Genomic DNA, 23,236 nt, shown 5'->3' on the forward strand with positions numbered 1-23,236 from the left:
TTCCCTGATGGGACTTCATTTTTTCACATAATAGTGTGTAATACCTTGATTGTTTTCTGCTTGTTTTATTTCATCAGATTAAAGAAGAATTTTCTGAGAATCATTTAGAGAAGCAACAAGCTCGATCAAGTCATGTGTTCTTCACATCAGAAACACTAATTTGAGTGAACATAAAACAATTCAAACAAAATACATGTAAAGTTTTCCTAAATATTATAATCTAATATGTTGTGTTATATTAATAAACTGTAAACAATAGATGGTTAATAGGATGGCGGTGTGGTGGTTAGCACTGCTGCCTCACATACAAAATGACACTGGTTCAAGTGTCTGAACGGGTTTGCTCTGGGTACTTTCAGGCTAACTGGTTACTGTAGATAAAATGCTTAAAGTATATGTATCTATGTGTTTTGTACTACATATTTAGCCGTACATAATACACCGGTTAGTACTGACACTGAATGTCAGTAAAGAATAATACATCTTTTTCTTCAAAGAAGGTTTAGTTAGAAGGGACAGAATATATATTAAATATCTCTTATGAGTACAGACCAAAAAATGAATCACAGGTAACAGAAAAATGTTTCATTGTGCATTCGTATACTGAAATGCTGAAAAGAACTTTCTTACAGATTAAGATTTCAGATTTTGTGTGCAATAAGTTGTGCACAAAGTGAGCACTAATAGCAAGTGCAAAGAGCACTTCAGACTTATTGTTACGTGGTGCAGTTAGAAAGTCACACAGCTAAAAATCATAAGCCGTACTCGAGCTGGGTGATCTCCCCTTCTTTAGCACGTCTGCACCTTTTCTGTGGATGCTGCTATTCCAGAAACTGCACTTTTTTCATTCTGTTCAATATATTTTTCTGTTTATCCAGAGGCTACTTTTAGCTTCTGGTTGGTCCCCACAGCAGGTAGCGCTGCATGTTTGATGTGGCAGATTTTTATGCCACATGTCCTTCCTAATTCAATCCATAAGGGACTAAACTAAGTACCTGATTATTATCTTATTTTATCAGGTTAATGTGTAACCAACTAGGCTATTGAGGAACTTTACAATATATAAAAATAGTACATATTTAGATTTCTATCCTATCAGGACTAAACCATCACTAGTTTTTTACTGATTTGAATTTCCTTCCTATATGTACATGATGAAAGTGTCAGTATGTAAGTTATTGAACATGAAGTTCTTCTTCTTTCAGCACAGCTTAAATACATATGTACAACATCACACTGAGACTACCGATGATGAAAGGACATTTTAACCAAGTTAGGGCGGATAATCCTCTATGAGTGAGACACTTGCGCCTCACATGAACGGAACAGAAAGAATCACTGTTACTTTTCTTTTTTGTCATAAATAACATTTCCGAGAGGACACGGAAATGATTACAAGTGATAACGAGACTTAACAAGGATTTTGTCTTGTTTTCTGCTCTCTCCTCGCCAACACCAGACCCAACACCAGACCCCGTGATTCTAGTCTAGCTATTTAATTTGGGTCTAAATAATGATTTGTGCTGTGTGTAAAAAGATCTGTGCTAAAAGATCAACAACAGTATGTCAGCAATATGCAGTAGACAGCCTGAATTCAAACAGAGAGGATCCATCCTACTGCTCTAATTGAATTGAGCAACAACTAAAACTGCTTCTTGGAACTTGCTGTGTCTAAAGTTTTAATGAAATTAAAATTCATTGCCATGTTAAATAGTATCCTACATAATGCTTACAATGTAGCAAAAGACAGTTACAGAATTTGTCAATGTATCATATTAGACTTTGTATTAAATTCACTTCAGTTTTGCTACATTGTATTCTATGTAGCAAAACTTGCTACAAAGTTGCAGGGCAGCCTGGCTTTTCTCATTAAAAGTTAGGCCTTGTCGCTCTTACATATGTTAATCCGGTCGTTAAGTGATGACGTGACGATTCCTACTTCCGGGCCTAAAGTAACTGCGTTTAATATGGCTTTTGTGTTGTTAACATGTTTAATGTTTTGTATTTTCTTCTATTTAATCTCAAAAAGCTCATAAAACAGTCAGTGATCACTGTTGACCTCCCTCGGCTTTTATTACTGCTAATCATTTATTTAAGCTCAGTTTTTAAAACCTTAGGATGTAACTACAGCCCAGCCCATGCAGCAGTATATGAATGACTAACCTCGTATTGTGGATGGATTATCTCAGTTGTTCTCCTGGCTGAAGTTTGGTCCAGCATCCTGCCATGCGATTACATTTGAACACTCACGTTAACTTTTATCGAGTAGAAAAAAAGTTAGCTTGTTTATATTATGCTAACATAGCTGTGTCGCTAGCGGTCACGTAGCACATCATTATATACCAGCTAGCCAAACTTCAGTAACCCTACAAACGTCACTGCTGTTTAGTTTTCTGTCTTCATTTATGTTGGAAGTGATAACAGAGCTGTACGTTTGAATTTGTTTCCAAAACCCCGCAGTCAGGACATGCTATATTGTATTTAGATAGAAGCTAGCGAGCTAACTTCCTGCTAACTTCTAACTCCGTTAAATGTCATAAATTCCATTTTCATGGATGCCTGGATGTTAAACTCAATTGTTACACTTGGTAGAGCAGAACGCTGATCATTTTATTAAAGATGAAAGACTTTAGACAGTTTTTCAACTCTCAGTAATGCCATAGTGATCGTTTGATATATGGACCTGCAGCGGAGTTTGAGCCCAGACACGGCTAGTGACGTCAGACTTAACGACCGGATTGGTAAGGGGACTGGAGGAGAGCGAGTGGGCTTAGAGGGAAACCTGGATGATTAGAATTACACCTGTGTGTGTGTGTGTGTGTGTGTGTGTGTGTGTGTGTGTGTGTGTGTGTGTGTGTGTGTGCGCGCGCTCTATAGTGACACGCAGCTGGGGTTAGAGAGACTGATTCCAGGTAATATGAAGTGAAATTCAAATTGCAAAACAGAAACAGATTTTTTCAATATTTTGGTAGAAAACCGTGTGTGTGTGTGTGTGTGTGTGTGTGTGTGTGTGTATTAAGGGTATAAGGGTTGCCCTTATGTTTTTAACTAAGGCCTAGTTTGGAGGCACACTGGTGCACACATACACGTGACATGACCCTGGCTGACGGCTGATGACTGAGGCCTCTTCAACAACACACTTCTGACCTTTAACCCCTCACCCCTCAGACCAGCCTCCATTACCTCACAATTACATCCTACAAATGGTTTTCCCTAGGAAGTGCGCACGTATGCTTGTGTGTGCTTGTGTGTCAGTGTTAGTCCTTCTTTTCATTTCTTTCTCTCTTTTCACCTTCTTTCTTCCTTCGTCCACGCCTTCGTTGATCCATTTAGTTTTCTCGTACTTTCTTTAACCATCTTGGTTCCTCCATTTTTATTCAATTTAATACACTTGTATATACTTGTATATAGCAAGACACATAGGTGCTTCTATGTCCATTATGCATCATTTAATTCCTTCTTCCATCTGTTTTTTTTGCTCTCTTGTTAAAATTCCTTTCATTCATACAGATTTTTTTAGGGATAAAATTTCTCTTTTTTTAATGTTTGGCTACTTTCTGACCCAAATGTTCATATGAACAAATAAAACAGTATATTTCCATAAAATCAAAAACAATAATTTAGCCATACACATACATACACATATACAGATACATATATGGATCAATGTTGTCAAGTGAACGCATCCACATTTAGATTTTGCACAGATAATGTTTTCTTCAGAGACGAGAGCACCCCAGGATACTGATTTGGCCTGAACCCCCAGAGGTCATATGGTCTGACCTTTAGGAAGCAGTCAGCAGCAAGCCCACAGGGTTGCAGGTAGATTAATGCACACTACACACACACACACACACACACACACAATGATATGACGAGTGACATGTCAGAGAGCAGCAGCATGTGCACATATGGATGGCTTGAGGGGAAATCAAGCTGTCGCCTCTCAATGAACTCTAACAAAAGGACTATTGAAAATAACAAGACGGCCTCTCACAGTGGCAGTTCAAGAAAAAAAAGTTTCCCTTTGTTAGTCATGGCAACTTCTCAGTGCCGTGCCATTCAAACACCAGATCCTCTCAGCGGTGCCAAACAGGTTTTACGAGGCTTCACTGCACTTTGAAGAGAAGACCACTGGCTGCAGGTATCAGAATACCAACATCCGACTTTGGCATCTTAGCCTGAAAACATTTCTGATGTTGCACATCGCAACGATGAAGTTTGTTGCACATTACGATGCTTTAAAACGAATACGGTTTCCTTTCAAACGTCTGTGCAGATGATTTTTACATCAGTAAAACTACCCAGTGGTTATTCTTGGGTTTTACATAGCCTTATAAAAGTCTTCAACTTGCTGGAGAGTATGCTTGCGCTCTTACATAGGAAGTGTCGGGGATCTGGCTTGGGTTCAGTGCACTTTATACTCCTACCACAATGTTTATTATTTCAATATTGGTCAAGGATTGGAATCCCATCCCTAAAACACGCATGGGTCTAATCATTTTCAAGTCCAACTGAGGTCTTGTACTGCCATCAAATGCACAAAACTGTCTGAGCAGGAAAGTTTTTAGGGAGGGGGATGCCTGATTGGAAACTCCGGCATCAGTCTGCCTTTATGTTGCATGATTGAGCTTCTTCGTTCTCTGCACTGCTTCCCATAAGATCTAACTTAAGGCCTTCATCCAGTTTCCAACACAGTTTTCCACTTAAAGGCCACTTTTGAGTTGAGTCTGTGCACTACCTAAAGATGCAATTTCAACTTTTTAGGCACTAAAAGGTACTGGTAACACAATACCCTCATCAGGATTTTCAAGTACAAGCTCAAGTACAAGCGGCGCGTTTGTGTGTGTGTGCACGCCTTTATGTCTGACCAATGCTATAGATGGATGGGATCATCAATTCTTATTTAAGGCCATTTCATTTCATATGACACCCTCTCATTACAATAAATTGACTGGTCATAGCCGTTTTGCAACGGATGTCGAGTCGGTGTGTAATTTCCCAGCGGCTCAATTTAAGATAATGGTATATTGTAAGAAGCAGAGAGAAACATAACCTTTTTGCCTCAGCAGCGTTCAAACATTCAGTTAGGCATGATATATGGGCTGAAAACATTGACGATATCAGAATTTTCAAACGTGGTGGAGAGAAAATAAACAGTAGGGACATGAGAGAGGGTGAAGGAGCACACACAAATATCAATAAACACTCCTCTTCCGTCTCGGAAGCTTCCTGCTTTATTTGATTAGGCCGAGGATGGAGGGAGGGTTGGGGGAGAAAAAACAGCAGTCATGCTCTTTTGCTTTTCTTCCTCCTTTCCCTTCCTTCACAATCTCTAGCCTCTCCTTAATGGGAATGGGAAGTTTGGGAAGTGGAGGAGAGGGGTGGGCTGCAGCTAGCCTCAGCCTAACCTCCCCCATCTGGACCGGAGGGGAGGGGGCAACTTGCCAGCCTCTAGGCTACTCCCCAACCCTTCCCAGCTGTTGGCTGTTCAGGGGCAGAGCCCGACCCCCTCCCCACCCACCACCCCAAGTGTGTGTTTTTGGTGGGCTTGAGAAAGCATTTTTTCATAAACAATTGCCATATCCTCCACCAGCTGTTGACCCCATGGCTCCTGTCCCTGAGCAGAGCTTGGGAAGCAGGCAGAGTGGAATGGTTTTCATTTAGGAGACTCTGCTTTGCAGGGGAGACTTGCTAAAGGGTGCTTGGCCCCAGTACTGTTAGCACGCTAGCTATAATACAGCCTAGATAGGTCATTGGTTGGGGGCACGAGATGTTAGCTGATAGTAGCCACAGTGACAGCACCTTGTGTTTTGAGGATCTAGCTGGGGGCTCAAGGTGCTTAGACTCAAGTGGCTTCAATATCTGTTTGGCAGAAACGATCTTACTAGAATTGATGCTAAAACTGATCCTTTTACTGTTGCATTCTTTAGCTTTTTGATGACCTGGGGACAAAAACAAGCTGAAGTTGAAATATTACAAATGTCCAGGAGTTTTTCTGTGACGCTGAGCAATGATTGCACTTTCTTTGCATGAAATCAGTAATTTTGTAATTATTTTTTTGCTCTTCTGAGCTGCAGCAGCTTGAACGAGGATTCAAACTCTACACCGCTGGTGTCAAACATAAGGCGCTCGGACCAGAAGGGGTACACCAAACAGTCCAGTCTGTAGAAAATATTGGACATTCTGGACATTGTTTTCACTTCATCACTTAAATCACTTTAAGTATATTTGCACTGCACAAGACACTAAATAATGTGGATTGCACAACACTGGACATTATATTCCTCATTTCCAGTTAATACTTGTACAGCTGCTGTTATTGTGTATATATATATATTTATATTTCTTCATACATTCTTATATATTTCTATACTGTGTATTTTGTTGTACAGTTATTTTATTTTCAACTTTAATTTATACATTTTATCTTATTCTTTCCCAGTTAAATTTACCCTTCATTCTAATTTGTGTTGTACAGTTATCTCATTTTTAATTAAATTTTTATATTTAATTTTATTTTATTCCTTCCTAGTTAAATTTACCCTTTTTAATTTTCATATTTATTTCCTATCTTATTCATAGCCTTTTCTTTTTTTCTTTAGGTCACGAGCAGTTGTCTAAGCATTTCACTGCATATCGTACTGTGTATGTGACAAATAAAATTTGAATTTGAATTTGGTGAAATATTATTTACCTGTAGTCTGGCTGTGTAGTTATAACTCTTTCACAACAGTGTCTATTAAATTCTGTATTGGGAAAAAAAAGGACATAAACCACATGCGTTTCTGAAACATTGGCTCAGTGTGGCCCAGAACTCTCTCAAACTTTCACTTTAAAACTTTACCTGAAGATGCTGGTCGTCAACAGGCTAGAACAGCAATCCCGGGGGTTTGGTACCGGGCCTCGAGAGACCATAATTTTTTTTTAATAATTGCGTGCAATGAGTCTTGAGTTGAATGTTTTTAACAGGCAAAAAATACTTCAATAAGTAAATGTTAAATTTTTGTCTTTTTTTGCTGATCCAAAAATTGATTCGATCCGTGACTTAAAACCGTGATCCGATCCGAACCGTGAGATTTTTGATCCGTTGCACCACTAGTTGTCAATAATAAAAAGGTGAACTGACATCTTTCTAAAGGTTAATGATTGCCTGGCCAGAAAACAAAAAATCCTTCTGCCTGAAGGGGATCAACTCTACGTAGCAACGAACATAGCATACTATAAGAAACCAAGTTCAGCTTTAGATACATGCTCATGCATCTACACTGGGAGTGCTCCCAGGAAGCAACAACAAAAGAGGAAAAAAACAAGCGAACAAAAAGGCTGCACAGTGCAGAGTGCCAAACGGGAAATAACAAAAGACGCCATCGCCAACAACGACTCCCGTGTCCTAAAAGAGCTGTCCCATTGAACGCGTTGATGAAAAATGGATTGCATGCTTGCCAGTCAAGGTGAGTACAGGTGCCAATGCACTATGTATAAAATCAGATGGCATGTTTGTGCTGATGCAGTATGCATGAGGCGGCTGGGCCTCATGCAACATTCAGCACGCTGGGGAGGCCGTAGGTGCGGCCAGCACAGCCTGCAGCCAAAGACGTCCGCACCTCCGAGTGCATACGTGTGAGCTCAAACTGAGCTTTGTCACAGCTGGCTGGTGGATCCACACATTTAGAAACACAACTGGGATGCGACTCACGCAACTGCAAACACGCCTCAGCTCAGAGGGCCTGCATTACACAAAAAAGCTATTTTTCTACTTGTTTCATAAAACACGTGCAAACGCACAGGAACACACCCAGACAACATGCACACTTTGGCCTGGCAGACAGTCTTTGCTCGGGCATCGCATTTGAACTTTCACCTCAAGTGTCGAACACACACACACACACGCGCACACACACGATCGCTTTCTTTGTACTGGTTTGCCTTGGAATTGCATGGTAATACTTCATTATGGCAGCACTGCAATTTAGGGGGAATGAGCACTTCAAACGAACGGCAACCCACACACAAGCACACAGACAGGGTTACTGTAAATGTGCGTAACCTAGAGTTCTGCTGGGACCAGAATCAGGGTTTTTTTCCACAACATTCCCAGAACACTCCAAAATACACCCGGACAGTAATCAGAGGCACGCTGTGAGGTTATAATTGTTGGAGCTGATTACAAAGTGGAGAGTAATGATTCAAATTGGGAGAGGAGTGCAACACAGACTTGTACATAGCAAAATGTGAACTCGGGGACACAGGGTGTCAGCAGGGTTCACATTATTAAGCCTGCCTATACTGAAGTTACGCTTGGTGGCTCTTTGAACTTTGCAAAGATGGACTATCTTCCTTGCCCGCAAATCACTTGACTGTGGTGTGACGTTCTTCTGTGAGATTCACAGCTTGTTAAGACAAATAAACCAAATGCTCTTCAGGCAGGTAGCTGTATGTACATCCAAGTATTTAAGAAGGTGACACAGTTGGTTATTTTGTCTTTACGTGTGGTTACATTTGATTTTGTAAGTGAATCGTTGAAGGTGTGATTGATAAGCACAGGTAACGAAATTATCACATTACTTTTAAATAGTCTCTGCTGTCGGCATACAAGCAGTGCGTCTGTTTCTTCGATGACATGTTGACATATTTAATGACATATTGAGGAGACAAAAGGTTGGAGTTGATTCCAAATGCAGAACTTCCAGAAATCAACAATTAAGTCAGATCTTCGAAAAGAAAGGAACGTGCTGTTGAGCTCGACGACACAAAAATGACAACTGAAGAAAGCTAAAGTGAATTCTTCACTCCTCCTCACAGGATCGAGCCATTTCACGAATACTCACGCAGGCTTGTTGCGGTCAAACTCTACAATCAAGCAATGCCTTCATACGTGTAAATACAGAGCGTTTATGCCAAGGGTTTACATGCGAACCACTGGTAACAATCAAGAAGAGAAATCTAGAAAAAGAAGGACTTAACATAATCAATCAAACATGGTGGAGATGCATGGCTGCCAGTGGAACCAGTACACTAGCAATTGTCCCAAACAGATAGGATGTCACATTGCAGTAATGATAAATACTCCCCCAAAATATAGGGGCAAATGCAAATCTGGAGCTTCTTAAGGCACAGAAAGGAGTCACTTAAGAGACCACAGTCTTAATTAGCATGCTTACTTTTCCCCAATACAAATGTGAGGGCAGAGGACCCACAAACAAGCAGTAACTGAACGTGGCTCCATTAAAGCCCTGGCAAAGCATCTTTAGGGAGGATACTTTGGCGATGTCGCTCTCTCTGGATTCCACATAGTTGGCGAGAAAAACGTGCAGACTACTTAATACTTTTGGACTTATGAAAGCGCATATCACACATAAGCGTGCATGCATTTACAATTCTGCATGATAGTGTACGGATAAAAGAAATGTTCTACTTGTTATTAAGGAAATGTTGTGTCTATTTATTCATTTGGTTTAAGCAAAGATCCCCTTCATCCCCTTAATGTGCTTCTTATTTATGTTTATGTCTTGATGCAACTGTTCTTGTGATTTGGTTCAATATCAATAAAACTGAGTCAAATTGCATTCAGAGAGAAAACGCCAACACTTAGATGAGCCCCTATGAGCAAGCACTTGCCGACACTGGGAGGAAACTTTCTCTTGTAACAGGAAGAAACCTCAGAAACAAGATCAAGGTGGGGTAGGGTCTGCCATGACCGGCTGAGGGGCGAGGAGAAAGAGGGAAAAGGAGAGTAGGCACACACTATAGGAGAGAAGTGGTTTATAAAGGCATGTGGAGTGAAAAGAGAAGAAATACTCAGTGCATCACAAGCCTGACGGTTCAGGTTCACCTGCTCCAGCCCGAACTTTCATCTTAATCACAAAGGAAACATAGAGAGGGCGTCTATGGCACTACAACAACTTGTACAGAAGAATTTTAATTTGCAAATGAGGAGAAGCTAAAATGGGAGAAATATGATCCCTCTTTCTAGTTCTTGTCAGAACTTTCATCAGGTATCTGTACCTATGAATAACACATAACACACATGCACATAGACAGGACTTCAATTCACACTCAAACATGCTGCACAGAGTTCCACGTAATGACAGGCTGTCCTCACAAATTCACTGTGATGTTCAAATGAGCTGGAATTGAGAATAAATGATGTAGTATGGGCATCTGTGTGAGACCGTGCACATCTCTAAAAACTCCCAGCCTAAAGCAAAACATGTACAAGTTTAATGATAATGCAATATGGAAACATTTACTGAAAATCACATGGATTACATAATGGATATTTACATGTGAAATAAGATTGGATACTTTGAATACAGAAAAATACAACTTTAGGGACTCGTTATTACAGACAAGATAAATTTATTGGTTACTGAAACCAGCCGTCGACACATAATACTGAGGTGGTCCAGGATGCAGTGATCCTGTTTGACACACGTGCACCACAACAACTGAAGGGTTCAACTGAAAGGTGAGAATCTTTCATCTCTCTCAGTTTAGAAAGAAAAGCTCTTCTTTTAGCCGGGCCAACGCTGTAAGGCAATACCTGGTATCACAGCAGTGAAAGCAAACAGTCTGGGTGAAAACTATCGAAACACTTTACATGGATACCATTAAATACTAGGGGTGCAACGATACTCGTATCGATATTGAACCGTTCGATACAGTGCTTTCAGTTCGGTGTGCATATGTATCGAACAATACAAAATTTTTAATTTATTTTATCAACTTTCCTTCTGACGGTGCTGTCTGTGTTGAGCGCTCAGTGGATCTGCGCTCGACAGTGCAGCCTAGGCGGAGTAGTCGAGCGCAGATTCACTGAGTGCAGGGCAAGCTAGCAAGACAGAAGCTAAGCTCGTTGCAACATGGCAAATTGAACCTCCCCCACCCTCATTCAGATGTGGCGTCTGGAACTATTTTGGTCTTCATGTGACGTATGACCCTGAAGGTAAGCGTGTCATGGACTAAAGTAAAACAGTATGTCGGATGTGCCACACAATGCTCAATTACATTGGTGGGAACTAGTGTGTTAGCGCAGTTAGCTCAGTTAGCTCGTTAGCGTGTTGACGCCGTCCAGCCCCACGCACGGGGCGATCCGTGGTAGCTCGTTAACGGAGATTTGCGGCGTTATGGCGTTAATGTCCTTTCAACGAGATTAACGCTGACAGCACTAGTGGGAACACAATGAATATGACTGCACATTTACTCCGACATCATCCTCGTGCAAAGACAAGTGGAAGCAGACAAAAACAACAAGCACACATGCTACAAACTTTACCCGAGTCATTTAGACAGCCGTTAGCACATGATTCTCCTCATGGGGACCTGATATGTTTAATATGCTGCTGAGAATATAGCCCAGAAGAAGCGTATAGTATAGCTTTTATTTTGGAAAGAGACATTTCTCTGTAATAAACTCTCTTTTCCAAAGATGAGGGATTTCTCCATCAGATAGATTTATTTTTATCCCTTTGTTGTTTCAGCAACATTAAATTTAAAAACTGTACTTTTGAGTTAAAATATATATTTATAATTTTAATAAATGACAAATTAAAAAAGCATGAACATTTTTTTTTGTATCGAAAAAATGTCGAACCGAACCGAACCATGAATTTTGTGTATCGTTGCACCCCTAATAAATACATAAATAAAAACTAGTGAAGTGTTTTGGCTCCAGGTCACAACAGGCACTGTTATGATGCAGAAGCTTCACACCTGATGACAGGCTAGGACGGGAGCTTTTTTCCTGCTGGTTTGTTGAGAGTACAGCGACGTTCATAGTAGCACACAGCAGAATTCTTATTACTCACCAAAGCAAATGTTCAGAAAAGAGGTGCCAATGCTATTTCCATTATCATCACCTAATAGGGAAGCACTCCTACAAGGTTGTTTCTATAAAAAAATGTAATATCTGCTTATGCCAGACTGTATGGGCCGCGAGGAAACTCTGGATGAGTCTCATATTGTCGATTACTCTGCAGACACGAGTGCACTTGTGCACTTCCTCTCTCATTCTGTGACCCTTCTTTCCCTCCTAAGATGGACGTATAATATGTGCTTTATTCTCTGCCTAAAGGGCAAATGCTGTAGAGTGTGCGCTGAATATGTTTGTGCGAGTTCCTGTGCAGAAAAATTGAATCACAAAAGATGCAGCTGAGCCCAATGTCCTGTGGTTCAGTCCCCAGTGAAAGCTGTGAGGACTGTGTAACTGCTCCTCATGAGGCAGCTGATATTCAGAAACAGAATATTTCATGTATATTTAATAAAACCTAAGAAATAATGTACTTGTTGGTGTTCATTTTAAGTGTATAACATGTACTCTAAAAAAGCTCAATTATTTTAGGCCATATCATATTTTTCCCATTGTTAAAGCAAATGACCTCTCCATCACCTTTCTCAGGAGTTACACAAATTATAATATAATATAGAGATTTAGTAGCTACTTTATTAACTTTTCCTGCTTGTTAATGGTAACAAGAAGCTCTTTCAAACAGTATATTAGGAGGCTGCAACTCAATTTATGCAGACTGGGTCAACAGGTTAAGCTACAGTTAGACCAAATGCTTGAATGGGCAAGACTCCTGCTCTACTGTATGTTACACTCCATACATTTGGAGAAACGAGCTTAAATTTTAACTTTAGGACTCGTTTCTTTAACAGTAAATGTTTAATTTGGGTATGACATCTTTGTGATTTCTGACTCTGTGGAAGATTTTGTTTTTACGTCCACAACAGCAAAGCCTTGTTTCAATGAATTATAGCACGATGCCGGGTTCTCCCACACTCCTGTTTACAACAGAGTCTGTTGGGCAGCTCCAAACATCACCACCTAACATGCCCGTTCATTTTTAAAATGTTGACCTGTACAGGCTATAAATGGATGAGCGTCCCTTCTGAGTGGCTGAAGGAAAAAAGGAATTTTTCTGGAAGATGACCAACGTACCCTAAGTTTATTTGCCAACCTGACCTCTGACCCCTACAGCAGTATGGTTAAACTTGTGACTGGTGCACCATTGACACAACCCTTCTATTACAGGTTCCTGGCTGAAGCACCTGATGGATAGGAACAAAAGGAAAAATATAAATATGGCGTTTGGTAAATTACTGTATTAAGTGGTATAAAGACTTTTTACAGGCACTAAGACAGTTTTTCTAATACATCTAATGATTTTATTTAAGCGACTTGGGTTCAGGAGGCTACTATCTATAAGGCCATAACAGAACAAAAACAAATGGTTACACAAACAGAAAGGCAGAAAAGTAGAAAGCTGTCCATCTTCCTTTCTTCCTCCTCCTCCTCCTCCAACTCCTCCTTCCGCCTGTCCTCTTCTCTCATACACCAATGATAAAACAATGGTTGGGTAGTGAAGAGAGGGGGAAAGGTGGAAGGATGGATGGATGGACAATGAAAATGATGCATGCTTGTGAGGAACAAAAGCAAAGCAAATCAATTGAACTGAGGTGACTGGCAGAGCGAGGACTTCTGTTTTTTAGGAATAACCTGCAGGAGACAAACAGGAAATAAAAACAAAAAAAGTTTGCCTTTAAATCTTTGCTGGTGAGATAGATGTCAAGTTTTGATAGCATGCTCGTTTTTCCTCAGCATATCCAGGGTTGGAGGGTGGATGAGTGAGTAAAGCATGTAGTTAGTTTGAGTACATATAACCCCAAAGACCCCCATTTGTCCTCAGCAGCTTCTCTTGTAGCCTAAAACGTTCGATGAAACGGAAACATTGTTGCAACTTTTCACCATTTGCACAGTTTATGAAGGAGCTGGAGGAGCTGGAGGAGTGCTGCATGGGATTTATTTTAAAAATTCCAATTGTATAAATCTTAAAGGCCAAATTAAACTTGACTTTCTGCAGCATTATCAGCAAGCTCAGAGTAAAATGTAATTTAAACTGCGACCAACCAGAACAACTAAACGAAGATGAGATGTCTGTGTTCATATTAAACACACCGACCTGCCCAGCACAGAAAAGTTCAAGTGGACATCTGTTTGAGGGTCAAACACATTCTTTAGAGCAAATGAAACTAGTTCCCAGTTTAAAAAACAATCGAGTCCACCTTTAAAGAGCCCTTTGGCTTTTCTATGGCAGCTTTTGGGGCTAGTACTAAAGAGCTTTTGGCTATGATAACGCTCACAGGTTGCCACTAGCATGGTTAAACCACTCTCGAGCAACGATGTTGCCCACTTACTGATGTCGACCTTGGAACGGGACACTAAAGCGAGGTAAACTGTAATCAGCAAGGTGAGTAAAAAGATTAGTAATCACGGAGGAGTTTTGGCAGAGCTGCAGGCAGCAGGAATGCAGCAGTGCTGACTGGGAAAACACAACCCCCTCATTTAGCCTGATGGAACTGTAAAGTAGCTAACACACGCAGGGGCAATTGTGGCTGTTTGTGTGTCACTATGTGTGCTTCATTAGCGTGCACCTTGGCGTTGTGTATTTCTTGTGCGTGAGTGTAATGGGTACCGTGTGCTTGCTGAGGTCTTGTTTGCCCATCTTAAGTCAATTAAAAGGAAATAAGGCGGCTCTGACCGGCCTGTGAACCAGCTCCCTCAGCTGAGAGCATGTCTGCACAAAAAACACACACACACACACACACGCACGCACGCACACAGGCTAACACAGGGAGGCTGATAATGCTCCACTACTGGCAATCGACCCTGTGCCCTGCTGTGTGAGAAACAATGGCTGTGAGGCTGGGCGAGCACATATATGTGCACACACGTGTGTGTTTGCGAGCGCCTGTGTGCGCGGCTGCTTGTGTGTGCAAGTTTGTGTTAAGTACGGCATGTCTGACGAGGCTTCAGAGGGAAACAGTTTAAGACAATATTAGACACAAATGCTGAACACACGTGCACACATTCCTGCTCTTTCGACAGAGCGCCAAAGAACACAACTGTATCCTACAGGTAGGATCGGCAGCACAAAACACGCAGACGCGCTGCGCCTTGTTAATCGAACGCTTCGGCTTGGATTGTCATTAAGCTGAGACGAGTTACTGAAAAAACACTGGTCTAAAACTAGATCCTGCAGTTGTGGTTAGAAGTTTACATACACCCATCATGGGCATGAATGTCACGGTGATTGTGGGCTTTTAATGATTTCTTTGAACTGTTCTTTTTCCAGGGTGGAATGATTATACAGCATACATCTTTAATGACTTCATAAAACAAGGATTACATTTATTTTTTAAATTTCACTAAACTACACAGGGTCCCAAGTAACCTACTAACAGATAAAGGCTCCAACAAACAACACAGCTATAATAAGCAGAGCGCTGCAGCGATCATCGTTGTAAAAATGACCTCACAGGTGGCTACGACAAAATAGGAAACACACTTTAACAAATGAATGTAAAAGCAGAAAAATTAGCGTTTGTCATACTGTCTACATCATCCACCAGTCCCACTGCTCCGCCTCCGTCTGCAGCAGTGTTGCCAACTCCTCAGTAAGGAAAATCGCTATTGGCTGTCCTAAAAGTCGCTAGAAGTCGCTAAATGACGTCATTGCCTAATTTGCATAATTGGTCATGCTAATATAATTGCAACCTACGTTGTTGGAGAGAGAAATAACATCGTGGACGAGACATGAAGTGAGTAAAAAACATCCTAAATGCATTTAGAATTTATTTAGAACTACAAATTAAATTTATTTTAGCAATTATTGTTTTTTTAAATGTCACAATTCCAACCTTGCTTCTTTATCCGGGCTTGGACCGGCAAAAGTGACCCAAAATAGGCACTCTGGTGGAGTTACTGTGTGTGTGTGTGTTTATAAGTAGTTTTAAACCTGATCCACAAAACAGCATAACAGTAAAAGAAGAACTGACTGCGTTACAGTCAGTGCGGGAGCAGCAGCTTCGCTCATGCACGATTCATTTGCAGTTGTGACGCACAGGTGTGAACATCTCCTGCCCTGATAGCAGCGGGGGGAGGACTACCCTCCGCCTGTGAGCGCTTTGGAACGGGCGAGGTGCCCACGGCAGCACCGCTGCTTGTTGAGAGTAAAAGCGTTACGTGCTTTCACGTCAAAAAGTCGTCATAAATAAGTCTCCAATAACACCAGAAAAAGTCGCCAGATTTGTCGCTTTTTAGAAAAAAAGTCGCTAAGGGGGTCTGAAAACTCGCTAAATATAGCGACAAAGTTGCTAAGTTGGCAACACTGGTCTGCAGCTCTTTACGTCCTCAGCTCTGCTTTTGCTCTGATTGGTTCTCCACACTCTGAACTCTGATCGGCTTCACTTCCCCTGCTGCTCTGCACAGCCAGCAACCCTCTGCTTCTCCACGTGTCCGTGATCCGCTCTGTCACAGCTCAATATTCCACCTGCTCTCCATTCAGCCGCCAATGATTACTCATCTTTTATCTAACTAGTCAGTAATGGCTAACATTGCTAATAGTTTTCACAGCAAGAAGGTCCTGAGTTCAATTCCACCACCAGGCCGGGGTCTTTCTGTGTGGATGTTCTTCCTGTGTTTGTGTGGGTTCTCTCCGGATACTCTGGCTTCCTCCCACGGTTTAGTTTTGAAAAAATATTTTTTGATGTTGATATATTAGGTGTACCCAGGGTTCCTTTGTGCAGTGTAGTTTGTCACCGTGCTTAGTAGTTATGCTTCGGGTTGGTTCCTGTGTGAGTTTTCCTTCCCTCCATGCTGATGTAGATCGTCTACACCTGTGTCTCCTTCCCTCAGCTGTTTCCACTTCACTGATTACCCCATGTGTAAAAATAGCACCGTCTTTCTTTCGGTCTTTCTCGTAGCAACTTGGTGTGATTCTCTCGGTGTACTCCTGTGGGGATTTTTTTCTGTTGTATTTTGGGTTTTCAGCCTAAATAAAAACTGCTATTTTTGTATCACAAGAGCAGTCACCTCAAGGCACTTTACAGGTAAAGACCTTACAATAAGACAGAGAAATCAAATGAGCTTAAAGGAAACACTGGGAAGGAAAAACGACTTTTTAACAGGAAGAAATCTGCAGCAGATTTAGATTTGTTTAATCTGTACATTGAAGGACATGTCCTCGTCTGAGCATTATGAAGACACTTCTTACTAGGCTATATTGCCATGGTAACTTGGCTGTAAACAGTTTTGTAGTGTTATAATCCAAAAACAGGGCAACTAATTTGCGCCTGCTGACTCGATATCAAACTGAAAACTAGACAAAACATTTTTATCTTTATTCTTATTCTGTATACATGCTCTCAAAGCATTAAATACCAGCTGAAAGAATAACAATTTTAATTAAAAGAGCCGGTCCTGATTACTACCAGACCATCTCTTATGTTAACTTTACATCACAACAAATATCAGCAATAATATCGGAATCTAGCACTAAATTCCCACATGGTTTAACCGAGGAGCTCAGGGTATTTGGATCGGAGGTACTTCATAATCCGATGGCTGTGTGCCAACAACAGCACCTCATGGGACAGAGACGCTGAATGTGTAGAATTAAACTCATTTACTAATTCAGGATTTCTGTTACTACGTGCGAACCGACTGCAATGAACCCTGTTTACTAGGACACACTTCACCTAATCAGCAGTCACAAATCTGACTGATTCACAGGTGAGGAAAGCAAGACAAAGCATCCGAATTATAAACTAACAACAGTGTTTATGAAAAGGAAGTAAAAGCAGTTATTTATGAAATAATCATATATAGTATATTTTTAAGATACTGAGGATTGACCTGAAAGAATAAAGTGTACGTATGTGGCTGCTCACTGTAAACATCAGTTTTATTCAGTTTGTCTGTGAAGGTTCTCAGTCATCCAGGTCATCGTAGTCAAAGGAGCTTGCAAAGAAAAGCGTCTGGACTTCTTTAAGTTGCTTGAAGACGTTTCACCTTCATCCGAGAAGCTTCTTCAGTTCTAAGGTCAAATGGTGGAGAGTCCCAGATTTAAACCTAGTGGGAGTTTCCCCCCACAGAGGGACAAAAGGACCCCCTGATGATCCTCTAATCGCCTGAGCCAAGGTGTGAAACTGGGTGTGGGTCCCAATCAGCCAGAGTTTCAGGTGAGTTCATTGTGAAACCTGGCCCCACCTTATCATGTGAATTCCTGAGGTCAGATGGCCCAGGATGTGAGTGGGCGTTAAGGCGTCTGGGGAGGGAACTCAAAACTGGATTATAGATGGCAGAGAGTTGGTGTCGTAAACCACCGCCTCTGTTCAAAGATGGTCGCTCACAGTGGACATAGATGCTTCTTTCACTCCTCTTTCAAACCATCTGTCCTCTCTGTCCAAAATGTGAACATTGGCATCCTCGAAAGAGTGACCTTTGACCTTTAGATGCAGATGGACAGCTGAGTCTAGTCCTGTGGAGGTGGCTCTTCTGTGTTGTGTTTTATTCAGTAATGCTCTGAAATTAAAAGTCTGTTGTTGTGATTTTTATGTTCAGTTTTGTCTCTCAAATTGGAAACACCTCAAAGTGACTGTTCAACTGGGAAATACAACAACACATTTCTACAAAACAAAACCAAAAATACGTATTTTCTTGTAAAATATCTTCTAAAGTTATTGTGTTAAAGATGTTTGTCAATTCTAGAAAAAGAGTGCTTTAAAAGGGGAACATAGTTTATTTGGTAGATCATTTGGACTCAAAAGCATCAGTTTTACACTCTCTCTCTCTCTCTATGATATTAAACATTTGACCAAATGAAACAATGAAATGTTTTTGAACAGGAGCTTCTAAAGGTAATTGGGTTGTCTCTCCTTTCCCCTCAGCCACTGAGGTAAAAGCTTCTTCTTCTGTCTGAGGATTTATCAGGCTCAGACCACTCGCTGCCACCAGCCTATAAAGAACTTGATGGTAGAGGCACCATGACACAGGATATCTGTCACGCCGGGGCTGCTTTTTCAGCTCTTTGTCCACTCGTAACCTTCCTGGGATCCTAATTAAAGGAAAGGTCAAGTCAACTTGTTCAGTGATCACACTCTCCGCGGTCCCACTGTGAGCAGCATGATAAGTACCGGTACTAATGCACTGCTTCTATCCCACGACAATCCCAGAGTTGTTCTTGCAGAAGTGAGGGACCACTTAATCCTCCGTGCCCAAACAGCTCGTAATAAATAGTCTACATTTAATCCAAAATACTGAGGTGCAAGGGTTAAGTCTTTATCGCCTGCAATGCCAATGTTCTCCTTTTTACTTGCACTCACATTCTATCCCTTTGTAAGCACTGTTGTAATACGGTCATTGTAAAATCAATGGATTAAAATCTGCACCAGCAGTAAGAGGAAATGAATCACTACAGCCACTGAGGAAGAAAACACCACGGCAGTAATTTATTAAACAATGCAAAAACATAATAACAGCTGCTGAAAGACTGCTGATATATCTACATGCAGGATACTGTATCTGCCAGCCAATGAGTCGGGCAAATGTGCAAAAATCCTCAGGGGTATATTACTTTGAATTAGCTCTAGGTCATCATTATTCAATGAGCTCAGATGAATCAGTCGCTTTAGTTTTCCATGAATGTCTTCAGACGGACCAAAATCCAGCATGACAATAATCCTAAGCATAATGCACATTTCCTGCATGAGTAGGAAACTGGGTTTAGCACTCAGGTATACACAAGATGAGAAATGAGGGATGTAGTAACCTGAAGAATAAAGGGAGAGCTTCCTGCCTGTATACACTTTAACACACCTGGCCAGTTACTGCAGAAAGTGTGTACCAACATGTTTCCTGTCAGATGGCACTGACATGAAATGTTAGCCCGTTCTCACTCCCGAGGCGTAATATGCCGACTTTTTGTCACGTCCCGCGGCGTTCCTGAGGAACGCGAAAGGAGACCTTCGGCGTTCTTATGGTACGCGGTGGGTTATGGCCGAAATCCAGTGCAATGACGCTCCCGCGGTAATAGACGTTCCAGCCCTAAGCCTAACCTTACCCCTAGCCCTAACCATAACCTTTTTCCTGAGCTTAACCAGGACTTTAATGATGTTAAATAGCGTGTTTCTAAGCGATTTGAAGAAAAAGAGCGAACATGTGTAGATTGAGTCCATACGGTTCTCATATTTCCTCGTTTTCCCGAGGTCGTCATTTAAGAACGTGGTGGGTAGCCGAAAACGTAATATGTTGACGATTCGTCACCTAGCGTAAAATGTTACGCTTTGGGAGTGAGAACGTGTTGACTTTAACACACCTGGCCAGTTACTGCAGAAAGTGTGTACCAACATGTGTGTAGTCCTTTTTTAATAATGAAATAGTGGTGTTGGAATAAGCGTCTCAGGTGAGAGACTTTGGTTTGTGTCTGCTCATATGGGCCTTTTTTCATCTTTTAACCACTCTCTTCACTACACCTTCATCTAGTGAACTAAAGACTACAGTTCACTAGATGAAGGATAGCTCGGCTACATCTGCCACCACCAGCTTTAATAATAGGGCAGTATGTGACCGTGTGCCTATACTGAACCTTGGATCTGTCACAAGAAATATGAGGTCAACAGAAGCTTTATGATAGAGATGTTATTTAAATGATTTAAAAAAATAACAAAAAAGGAAACATTGTTGTCTACTCAGTATTTCACTTTGAATCCTGCCTGACATGAGCTGAAAATATGAGCACGCCAAGCTCAGCAAACTCGATTTACATCCTCAATAGACGACTCCTCCCACACTTTTTTGAGAGACGGGACCGAGGCGTTGGCACTGATATCAGCAAAGGAGGAAGGAGGCAGAGAAAGACACAAATGGGTGCTCGAAACTCCACTTCATCAGTTGCATATGCAATGTTGGCATGCCAGTATCCGTGCAGCCATGTGCATGAGCTCTTGTCCATTCGGTTCGCTATCCTGCATTCCTGCATGCCACAGCACCCCAGGTCATGGCCATATGCCATTGGCTTGGCCTGCTGATCAACACCGCTCGGGCTTCGCATGACAGCTCACGATGCACACACACACACACACACACACTCACTCACAATAGTTCTGACAGATGGGTGAAAAGGTGGGCCACGTCATGTGTGAAGTGAACAGAGGGCAGGGGGGTGTTAGCAATTATGGTGAAACAGACTGCAAAGAGAGGCAGACGTGTGCGCGCTCTGTACAACAAAAAAGGTGGATATGGGCATGTGCAGAAACACATGCACAACATCAAATAAAACAATATTGCACTCTAAAAAGAAGAGCCATTTAGACAACCAGTACATACTGGAGACTGCTTTAATAGAGCACTCATAAGCGTGGGCAAACATCTGCCTTATGGCCTCCGTCTATTCTGCTAAGAACCACACAGAGCATGGGTGAGCATCACACGCTCCACTGGACACACTGCCTGTTAATACCTAATGCTTTCCTCTGCATTGAACTAAATTGGCACTCAGATACTGAAATATACGTGTTAGAGCTGATTAATCTTTGTCATTGTGAATCCAGGTTAACACAGTGGATTCTAAAGCACACGCACTTTATCTGGTTAGTGGACAAGCACAGAAGCTATATGGCCCAACAAGGACAAGCACTGACTTTGCTGCAAGTAAAAACGTTCACTGAGAAAAAGTCGCATCCAAACTGCATGAACAAAGATTCTCCTGAATATTGGTGGACGGAGATTAAGCGGGTGTTAAACACAGGGTGCTAAGTTTATGTAAAAATGTAGTTCTGCAGTCGTATTCAGGACTTTCTGCAGCAAATACAGAACATACAGGAGGAGAACCAACGATTGAGAAAAATACTTGAAGGATTTATCGAGTCAGGTAACTTGGATTAATACACACACACACACACACACACGCTTAAAACTAAAAATGACATTTTTATTTGTTAGGCAAATAACAAACTGATGTTTTTATGCACAAATGTGAGCCGGCACACTGAACTTCTTTAAGAAGTCAAGCATAACATTCGACAAATAAAAGCTAATAAATAACTGTAAGTTGGCCTCTCCGTCAAAAACAAAAACACGTTTTAGCAGGTTTTTCAGCTTTGTTGTAAAATTGTAAATAAATAAAAAATAATTGATGAAAAAATAAAATTTGTATTTTTAGCATGAAAAATATTTATTCTGGTTGATTAACCATTCTATATAGCTATATATATATTAGACATGAATAAAAAGCATGTATAATATATACATATAATGCACAACTGAGAAGTTTATGAACACACTGACGAAATAATGTTCATTGCAGCTGGTTGTACTTTGCAGTAGGGCTGGAACACATCATACCGTTCACGGTAATACCGGTATGATGTCGTGCACCGATAAGAAAATTAAATATGGCGATAGAATATGGGTAAAACACGCATGCGCAGTGCCGTTGTTTTCATACGCACATGGCGGAAAAAGCACGGCAGTGATGGAGAATGAGAAGGGCGAAAGCAGCTCGTTGAATGAAACGGATGAACCAGAACTGGTTTGTAAAAATGCTGCAGCTTCACTGGTGTGGAACTGGTTTAGCTTTCGTCCGTCAGATACACAACAAAGCACTATTTTTGGTAGCGCATGCTAGCGGGCCGTCGTTATTACCGTGTTGTTTGGAGAATACGGCGCACTTAAAATCAATCCTTTGATTTTTCTGAAAGTGGACAGAGCCCCTTATAATCCCGTGTGCCTTATGTATGAACTCTGGTTGTGTTTACTGACCTCGAAACGATTTTATGTCCACGGCGCTCGAAAATCTGTCAAATGTTTCAGTGCGACTTTGCTAAGCTACGAAGCCGCACCGCTTGATGGATTGTCGGAGCATTACGGCTATCGTAGGCGGAGCCTCGCGGAGTGATACGTACTGTGCTTCAACATAATATTACTGTATTGTGTGTGTATAACCTCTTTTTAAGTTTTATGGATATTATACATGGTTATGCTGAGGATATGTCGACCAGGTTCCACTGGAAATGCCTTTTGGTTAAACTGTCAGCGAGGAATTTGCATTTGCACTGTTAAATTTTTATATAACTTTAATGCAGATAAAAAAAACAGCTGCTTGTTTAAGTGAAAATACATTGATGGGTTTTTTGCACTAATAAAGTTGTGGAGTTGTAAAGTATTTTGTCTCGTGTCAATTATATCGTCAGTTATGTCGTTATCGCAAATTTTCAAATGTATATGGTGATAAATATTTTTGGCCCAGGACACACAACATGTATTTAAGGCCCTTTGTTGAACTTAATATGAATTCAGTGACACAGATTGACCCACGAGTCACTCACAAGAGGAGATTTAAATAGACAGTGAAATATGAACCTTCAGTGATGTTTCAGATATATGTGGTTTTGA

At 41.2% G+C, this 23,236-nt stretch overlaps 1 protein-coding gene across 7 annotated transcripts in view; it reads right to left on the reverse strand.

Moving 5' to 3' along the window:
• bcas3 (BCAS3 microtubule associated cell migration factor) overlaps positions 1-23,236 on the reverse strand; it is a 367,208-nt gene that overhangs the window by 157,985 nt on the left and 185,987 nt on the right. The window contains exon 24 of one of the 7 annotated variants that reach the window (XM_085130751.1): positions 37-13,501. The exons of the other annotated variants lie outside the window; for them this stretch is intronic. Coding sequence (XP_084986877.1) covers positions 13,491-13,501 — 11 coding nt within the window. The 3' untranslated portion in view covers positions 37-13,490. Of the gene's footprint in view, positions 1-36; positions 13,502-23,236 lie in introns of those variants that run through there. 7 annotated transcript variants of the gene reach the window in all.

This window comes from Neolamprologus multifasciatus, chromosome 14, assembly GCF_963576455.1.
Source record: "Neolamprologus multifasciatus chromosome 14, fNeoMul1.2, whole genome shotgun sequence".
Taxonomy (NCBI): domain Eukaryota; kingdom Metazoa; phylum Chordata; class Actinopteri; order Cichliformes; family Cichlidae; genus Neolamprologus; species Neolamprologus multifasciatus.